The sequence below is a fragment of the Spermophilus citellus genome (assembly GCF_964194105.1).
Source record: "Spermophilus citellus genome assembly, chromosome: 4".
Taxonomy (NCBI): Eukaryota; Metazoa; Chordata; class Mammalia; order Rodentia; family Sciuridae; genus Spermophilus; species Spermophilus citellus.
In genome coordinates, this window is record NC_138185.1 from 145,418,051 (window position 1) to 145,427,326 (window position 9,276).

Genomic DNA, 9,276 nt, shown 5'->3' on the forward strand with positions numbered 1-9,276 from the left:
CATATAATGAGAAAACACACTAAAGGATGTTTGATCCAGTGGTAGAGCACTTGCTTAGAATGCTCAAGGCCCTTGAGCACCACCAAAAGAAAGAAAGAAAAAAAAAGATGAAAGAAAAACAAGAGAGAAGACAAGAAAAAGATTCCAGATGTAAAGTTCCTTTACAGGAAGAAATGTAGAAGGCATGGGAACTGTGAGTAAAGGAGAATCATATCGATGTTACAACCACCAGATAATACAAAAAGAGCCATAAAATTCACAAATTGTAAATAAAATAGCAAACACATCTTTTAAAAACACAGAGCTTAAGGTTAGAACCAATTGTACAAAAGGAGGTAGCTGTTTTCCTATACTAAATTCAGTCCAGAGACAAATACGGACTAACATTAGGTCCTCAAGTCTCTTGATAACAGCATCCTCTGAAGATCTACATCTAAATCTAACCAGACAAAAGTGAAATAATTATATTTTCAACCAGCTGCCTCTAATAGTGGTGAAAATAAATCACAAGATGATAGTTATCCTGATAATTTTTTAAAGTATAGAATGAATGAGAAAAAGCAGGTTACTGAGGAACTAGGAAGCTAGATTCCCAAAAATAGGAAAAAATGCTATCTAATAGCAGAACTGCTAATTTCCCTTTCATCTGGATACCAAAGAGTAGGGAAATTTAAGTAAGGAATGTGTTACATAAAGAGCTAAGCTTTAATTTCTGTACCCACATAAGCAACGTAGATTTCACCTAGACAGGTCCCCAGTGTTACCTGAAGAGTGTAAGACTAAACTGCTCTAGACTGCAAGGAATGCTTAAAGATAAGATAACAGGAGCCTGGAGAAGGATCCTCTTCTGTATGTCTAACACATTATTCAGAGAGTCCACTTTTTTAAAAAAGAGTAAAAATACAATTCTATAACATGTAAATTACAAGTCTAACAACATTCAACCATAAATTACCTAATGATAATTATGATATAAACAATTAACACTGTTATAATCTCTACTTGGTCTTTACCTGGTCTTTTTATCCTGATATGATGAATAAAAACTAAAAGTACAATTTATAATTATTTGGAGAGACAGAGGAAATGATAAATTATTTTTTATTCCATAATATAATTTTAACACAGTGTACATATAATTGGGTAAGGTTTGTCAAGAAGTTGAAGAGAGTTAAGTCCAGGAATCAACCTGTAGTATTTTCATAAAAGAAGAAATGAGTGGGCTGGGGTTGTGGCTCAGTGGTTGAGCGCTTGCCTACCATGTGTGAGGCACTGGGTTTGATTCTCAGGCACAGCATATAAGTAAATGAATAAAATAAAGGTCTATCAAAATCTAAAAAAAAAGAAGAAGAAATGAGTGAATTCTAGAACTACAAGCTTTACCAAATCTACCTTATTTTTAGAAATTAGACACACATACAGAATTAAGGAACTAAACTCATTCTGGTTTCCTGAACTCTTTAGGTTAAGAGGAACAATATTTTCTGACACCAGAAAATGTTATGTCACCCTTACTTTCATAAGTCAGTGGCTGAAGGTATGGTTTTCAAATTTGAGTAGAATATCCTTTTGTTTTGTTTTTTTGTTTGTTTACTTTTGGGTACCAGGGATTGAACTCAGGGGCACTTAACCACTGAGCCACATCCCCAGCCTTTTTGTTTTTCATTTTGAGACAGGGTCTCCCTAAATTTCTTAGGGCCTTGAGAAACTGCTGAGGCTGGCTTTGAACTCAATCCTCCTGCCTCTGCCTCCAGAATTGCTGGGATTATAGGCATATGCTACCTTGCTTGTCCAGTCTTCAATTCTTAAGGGAAAAATTTATTACTAGAAAGATTGTTAGAATACAATATAAAACTGAGTATAATAGCAGTGTAGCAGTTTCAACTTATTTACTTTGGAGTCTGAAAAATGTTATGATCACTCCATTCCCATTAAATCAAATGAAAATTTCCAAATTAGCTGACAGGCTGGTTTAAGAAGCTAAAATTCTGCAATGGTCAACATGACCCAGAGGTAGATTGTGTGCTACTTTCTGCCTACAAAGACTCAATACAGTACTCAGGTCATTTCATCTCAAGCTCAAAGTGACAAAAATCAAGTGGGAATCTAAAAGCCTCCTTAGAACTTCTTCATTTGGCAGTGACAGGGCATCAGATATTTTCACTACTGCCCTGAGTGACCTTAGCTACTTGAACCACTGTCTGTATAAAAATATAAGTTTGAAAAAAGGAATTTTGTGATGCCCATATCAAATTTTTGAAAGAAAGCCACTAAGATATGATCAATAATTTCTCCTTGTAATTGACCTTAAAAGCAGACTATGAGTTAAAGCCTCAAAGCTGGCAAGAAAGCACATCTCCAAATCACTAAATTTTACCCTTTAGGATTTTCTTGTAAAAAACAATTCGTTTTCACCAAAATAACCATTTCAATTCTAAGGAGGCGAAAATGAGGAAGTCAAAATACGCATTTACTTTCTTTCTTGCTACACACCTTCCCACATAATAAACTACTACCGCATTGACCCATTATGGTAACCACTATTCCAAAGGGCCATAAGCATCACAAAAAGAGGAGCCATCATTGGTTCCTAATGATTACAGTAAAATGGGAAAATGCCCTCCCAGTAGATGGTCACCCTGCATAAATAACCCCATAATAAAAGTATCCTATTCTCTGAGTTTCTACTTACCCTCCGAAACATCCTGGGGGTTAGAAGTCCGATCACTGGCAGGATCCAGGGCAACAGTTGCCAGTGAAGTGGTGGCCCCAGACATCTCACTCATGGGCTCACTACGGCTTGTTTCAGGCACACTCTCCCGAGAGCTAAATCTTACTCGAGAACTAGATCGAGAGCTGAGATCCGGGCTGGTATCTGACAAACCTGGAATGTCATCAATCTTTGTTGGTGTCACCATGAACCGAACTGAAGCCATTTTGGTGGTGGTTTCTGGAGGATGCATTTTTCTTTTCCTTTTTAACAAAGAATAAGGAAAAACCTCACAAAAATCTTCCTCCCACACTAGCTACTTTTGATTGCAAAAAATAGAAAACTTAAAAAAAAAAACCAATTACCTTGATTCACATCCCACAAAAAGCCCCGAATAAGAATCCCACGCAGAATTCGAGCTTAAAAAGTGCACTACCAACAGCTGAAAATATTTTTTGAGAAACAAAAACATAAAAAACAATGTCAATCTTGTGTAACTTTGCTCCTTCAGAATGAAGAGGTTCCTAGCTATCTCCTCTGGTTCAGAGCTGAGGGCTCAGTGCCATGGTCTCACAGCTGCAGGTGAGGCCTTCTATACCCCTCAACCCTGGGTTTCTCTAGAGCTAGTCTTTTATCTGGTGAGTGTTCCACAGTCCTAGCTGAGCAAAGTGCGTGCAGGCCCACCCTAATCAGGAGAATACAGCGTGGATCAGATTGAGAAAAGGTGTGCACCCGGCCACCTGTTGTGTATCAGGTGAATACCCCACAGGTCTGGCTGGGAGGAGGTGTGTGAAGAGCTACCCGATGTTTTTTAAGTCGATAATCCACTTGGGTCTGGTGGAAGAGATGCGCATGCATAACGGGGAAAATAACCCACACACTGTATGGAGAAGAATGAGGAGAGAAGGGTGAGAGAGCAAGATGCAGGGCAGAGCGGATTCCTGCCTCCAAGAGGTTGCGGGGGTGGCACGCCCGCTCTTCTTCGGAAGACAGGTCCTTGGGATCTGTAGGAGGCAAACTAATCAAGACACCTCGGACAGTAGTTCGGGGTCGTGGCAGATCGTTGCTAGTCCGCTGAGTCCACAGTCAGCTCCCTGGGTCTCTGCTGCGTGACAAGACGCGCCACCCCTTGGTCGCGAGACGCTTTCTCGACCCCGGCGCAGGTCAGCCCGGTCTTTCTTGGGTCCTACCCCGACGAGACGGCCACGCAAAGTGGCCCTGACTGGGCAGGAAGGGGCTGCAGGGCTGAGCAAGACGAGGTCGCAGGTGCGGGCTCCAGCGCCAGCTGATGCGGGTGCGCGCGCAGCTGTTGTTTACTAGCCGGTAACTGTTTCGCAGCCGCGGTGCTTAGGAGGGCTCGGGCTGCGGATAGGGCGCCCCCTCCACGTCCAGACGCCAGCGTGGCCGTTACGTGACCTCGCCGCCCCCCGCCCCGGGCCCGGCGGGCTGTGCCCGCGCCGCCGCAGCCCTCCTTTTCCCTCCCCGCTCGTTCCTCATTCGAGGTTAACCGTCCGGAGAAGCCAGAGGAGCAGTTGGAGGGCGGAACCGTCCCGCGGGCTCCTGGAGCCCCGCCCAGAATCTTCAGCCAGCACGGCGCGCAGCGCGCCTGCGTCCGCCCGGGCTCAGCGACGAGGGGCACGCCGGGAACTGCAGTCCGTAGCCCTCGAGGCGTGCGGGGGAAGTTACGCCTCCCTGCGGGTCACTGAGGTGCACGCTCGCTCCCAAGACCTCAGAGAAGCAGGCGAGGGCCCTCAGACTCAGGTCTTAAGAGCTATTTCTCTTTTCTAGGAGCGTCTCTGACAACCATTTGTGAATCCTTACACTTAAGCCTCCCTGTACCTATTCTTAGGTATGACCCTCATTGTAACTTTTAGGGAGAGTTCTTTCTTTTATACTCGGGATTGAACCCAGGAGTGCCCTATTACTGAGCTACATCTCAGGCTGGCCTCTAACTTGAGACCAATTCGCTGAGATTACAGGCGTGCACCTCCATGCCTGGGTATGTAGAGATCTTTCTAAAACATTGTATCACATAAACACAATTCTGTATGCTTCATCGCCGCCCCTATGTTTCCGTCCTACTATTCAAAACTTTCTATGTTCATCTACTGGTCAGATTTAAAATTTTATTAAAACAAACGTCTTTAGAAAAATCATTGAGATATTTTCTCTTGAATCAATTCCCAATGTTTGTCCTATCACATTTACTGTCTCTGGAATATTTTTCTTGTTTACTTAATGCATAAATGGCGACTTAATAAATATTGGTTCATCAATGTTTTGAATTTTTTCTATAACTTTGATCAAAACGTCTAAACTTCAGAAACTAGCCCCCTGCTTTGTCTGGGTTCTTGCTCCTTATAAGTGTAAATATTTAAGTAGTGTCTGCTTTAAGACCTGACCCTGGAAATTCCGTTTTATAAAATGACTAAGTCCAAAGTCTAGTTAAAAAGAATCTGGTATCAAAAAGATAAATTCTTATTTAAAATCTAAACTTAGTTTGGTGGTACAGCGCTTGCCTGCTATGCCGCAGCACAGGATGGGGAGTAGGGGGATAAAAATTTCCTCAAACTCAATTCTTTACAGAGCCTGATTTTTAATTTAGGCTTACAGCTTTCTTACTTGAGGAAGCAAGAAATCCATCTCCCAGATGGATCATATTTTTTCCTCAGGCCCATTATTGCTGATGCAAACCTCCTAGACTTTCTTTTATAAAGGAATGCTGGATCTTTGCCTCCCTTGGTACCGGGAACTGAATCCAGCAGTGCTTAACCACCAAGCACATCCCCAGCCTTTTTTTGAGACAGAGTCTTGCTAAACTGCTGAGGCTAGCCTTGAATTTGCTATCCTCCAGTCTAAGCCTCCCCAGTTTGTGGGATTATAGGAATGGCCACATTGCCCGGCTTGAAATGCTGGATTTTTATACTCATTTTTTTTTCTTTATCATAGCCTACTTGCATTTCAACCTGCTTACCTCTAACCAGCAGTAATCAAGATCTATAAATAAGGCTTGGCTGGGCAAGGCTGTAATTCCAGTTATTCTGAGGCCAAGGCAGGAGTATTACAAATTCCAGGACTGCCTGAGCAACACAGAGACAGTCTCAAATTTTTAAAAAATAAAAATAAAAAGGGCTGAGGATGTAGCTCAGTGGTAGAGCACTCCTGGGTTCAATAACCCATAAATCTCACATTAATACCCAGGGGACTCTTTTTTTTTTTTTTTTTTTAATTAACAAAACTGGGGATTGAACCCAGAGCTTTATGCATACTAGGCAAATGCTCTACCACTGAGCTATATCCAAAGTCTTTATTTTGAATCAGGGTCTCGCTAAATTGCCCAGACTGGCCCTGAATTTGGGATCCTCCTGCCTCAGCCTCTGGAGTAACTGGGATTACCTCTGCTCCTAGGAGATCTCTTAAACCCTTGGTATAGTCATGCCAATTTGCCTTTTCTATATTTATTAGGAATATGTCCAGATTAAATTATTTTTATTTCAGTCTATACAACTGGAGGCATAGAACAAAGCTAATCTTTTTTTTTTTTAATATAAGATAAAAACATAATTAGCCAGGTGCACTGGCACAGGACTGTAATCCCAACTACTTTGAAGATTAAGAGAGGAGGATCCAAGTTCAAGGTCACGCTGGACAACTTAGAGGGACCCTATCTCAAAATAAAAAAAACAAAAAACAAATTGTATCCCAGCAATTCAGGAGGCCAACGCAATAAATTAAAAAAAAAGGGCTGGATGTAGTTCAGTAGTAGAGCATTTGCCTAACCTGTGAGGTACTACTGGGTTCAATCCTGGATACCAGAAAAGACAATTTGGACTGCATTCAATATTGAAAAAAAACTGGCAGAATTTACCTATTAACTTTAGTTGTTAAAAACTTCCACTGCAGATCCTTTTTCTAGTCATCTGCAGTTTTTAACACTTCTTTTTTTGTTTTTGTGATTCTGTGGATTAAACCCAGGGCTTGCTGGGTGCAGTGGCACAAGCGTCACCTGTAACCCCAGCAGCTCAGGAAGCTGAGGTAGGAGGATCACAAGTTCAAAGCCAGCCTCACCAAAAGCAAGTGCTAAGCAACTCAGTGAGACCCAGTCTCTAGCTAAAATACAAAAAAAAAAAAAAAAGGACTGGGGGTGTGGCTCAGTAGTTGAGTGCCCCCTGAGTTCAATCCCCAATAGCCCCCCAAAAAAACCCAAAACCAAAACAAAAAATAGGGTTTCTCTACCACTGAGCAACACCCCCCAGCAATTTTTCTTTTTTCTTTTTTTAAATTTTGAGACAAGATTTAAGTTGCCCAGGCTGGCCTGAAACTTGTGCCTCCTGCCTCAGCCTCCTGAGTTTCTGGGATTATAGGAGTACACCATCATGTCTGGCTAACACTTCTTTATCTCTTTAACAGGATAAGATTAATTTTAAATCTCTCACATGCAATGCTAAAAACCCTGTAAATGAACCAGCTAAGAAATAAAATTGCAGACAGAGACAAATATCTCATTTCACCATTCTTGTACTTGAAAATCATGTCTTCTGTTAGTCATGGTCCAAATCCATAGATTTTTTTCTATTTCCCATCAGCACTCAACAAATATCCTGAACTTTTTTTTTTGCCTGAATGGTTATTCAACAGAGTCCAAGACAAACACATCTACCCCTTTCCAAGGTTAGTCTTCATAAATGACATGTGTGCTAATTTAAGTTACATCTGCTTCTGGAGCCCCGACTTTTTATGTGGTTGAAAAAGATTGCAGAATTACAATACAATCTCCACAAAGCAATTTAAAATCAGTGGCATTAAGCAAATGTATTCAGATCCAGTATCAAAAGCCAGGAATGAAAAGACTGGGAAATAGTTGATTAACTTGAGGATAGGAATAAGCAAACTAACATTTCTTGACTGTCCATATAATATTTTACCTCACTATCACTCTAATATGAATTAATATAAAAAAAATTGCTCCATGATTGAAGTTCAAGTCCTGAGAAACTTCTAGCACTCTTTTTAAAATTAAGCCCCAACAGTAGTTTGAAAAACAAAAATCCCTGCTTGAATCTCTGATACTTCATCTTTTAAATTAAAATATGTGGGAAGTTCCACATAGTTCCTAGCTGCCAAAGAGAAACTAAAGGTAGGTGTGTGTAAAAAAAAAAAAAAAAAAAAAAAAAACAACTAGAGAGAACTAAACCTAGGAGTATTTCCAGAGGGAGAACAAATAAGTTTAAAGTCATTCCTATTTATATCAACTGGACAAACACTGTAGATACACTGAGATCCACTACTAAACCCTTTCAATTTCAAAGTTGGGAGAGAACTTAGAAAATAGAGAAAAAGAGAACTAAATAGGTTAAGTAACATTATCAAAGTTATACAGAGAGGAGAATAATATGAGTGGCCTGACTTCCAACTGACTGCCTTCACTCTAAAATATGTCTAAATATTATATTTTTAAAAAACTCAGTTTGAATCTAAACATGTTAAAGGAGCAAGAAATTACTTGGATATTTTTCAGTGAATACTGACATTTCTGGGAGTCTTTCTCAACCTCTTCTCCATCCCTAAACTGTCCTGTCATTCACTGAACACTGCACTACAGTTACAGGCAATAACTGAAATTTTTCTTTCAAGTGGTCTTTTTATAACTACCAGTGGTAGTCTCTCCCTCATCCTCCTCTCATTAAAAATAAAAATTACCAATCTTTTCTCCAACAAAACAGAAAATGAGCTCTTTCAAATCATTTTATCTTTAATAACGTGGCAATAATTCAAAATATGAAAAACGTGTTCCCTTTAAAGAGGATGCCACCATGATAGCCTCATACAAGCATGATCAAAGGCAATCGGAGGAGACTGGATTCCAAAGGGCATGGGTGGTTGGGTTACGGATTCTTCGAAGCAGGCGACAGACGAAACATGAAATTTAAGGGACCCTCAGAGAACAGGGCGCGGTTGCTGAGTCATGAGCACCTTGAACCGTTTCTTGATGGTGATTCGGTGTCGCGAGTATTTGTCGTCCGGGGAGAACCGAGCAGGATGGGCTGAGCAGGTCTGTTGTCCCATAGGGTCAAATTTCTGCTCGAGGAAAAAGGAAAATGATCTCAATACAAGAGTGATGAAGTAAGCCTGGAGATACAGCTCAGTTGACAGAGTGCTTGCCTTGCATGCACAAGGCCCTGGGTTCAATCCTCAGCACACACACAAAAGAGTGATGGGACTTGGAGAGAGCAGCACCGAGACACGACGGTCAGATGGAGAAACTGCGCACTGCGTTTCTACCGCGCCTCGGTGCCAGACTTTCTGGTACCCCGCACCCAGACAGGCAGCTCGGAGGCTGACCTCAACCGCTCTTCCCACTTACGAAAAATGTTTCTCGTCATGCCCACTTACAACGTTTCCTCTTCTTACCTTCAGTGTGTAGACTCGATCTCCTTGCTCATTGAGATAATACTGGAGAAACATGACCACGTTTGAACCTGAGGCTCCAAGTCCGTCTGCAACACGTGTCTGTCAATTTCCTTCCTGTGTCGCCGGAAGACTGCCCCGAGGGATGCCGGGAAATG

General features: G+C 41.4%; 2 protein-coding genes across 3 annotated transcripts in view; both read right to left on the reverse strand.

The window, feature by feature from the left end:
- The window catches only part of SLC12A6 (solute carrier family 12 member 6), a 98,094-nt gene extending 93,794 nt beyond the window's left edge, over positions 1–4,300 (reverse strand). For both annotated transcript variants that reach the window (XM_081288849.1, XM_081288848.1), the window contains exons 1-2: positions 3,076–4,300; positions 2,693–2,973 (exon numbers count right to left, since the gene is read on the reverse strand). In XM_081288849.1, coding sequence (XP_081144975.1) covers positions 2,693–2,973; positions 3,076–3,182 — 388 coding nt within the window. In that variant the 5' untranslated portion in view covers positions 3,183–4,300. The remainder of the gene's footprint in view (positions 1–2,692; positions 2,974–3,075) is intronic.
- Positions 4,301–8,442: 4,142 nt separating this feature from the next.
- NOP10 (NOP10 ribonucleoprotein) lies at positions 8,443–9,260 on the reverse strand. The gene is made up of 2 exons (XM_081292774.1): positions 9,122–9,260; positions 8,443–8,788 (listed from the first exon to the last, which is right to left on the reverse strand). Exons 1-2 carry the CDS (start codon positions 9,173–9,175, stop codon positions 8,648–8,650), a joined length of 195 nt encoding a protein of 64 aa, XP_081148900.1. The 5' UTR covers positions 9,176–9,260; the 3' UTR covers positions 8,443–8,647.
- Positions 9,261–9,276: the final 16 nt, after the last annotated feature.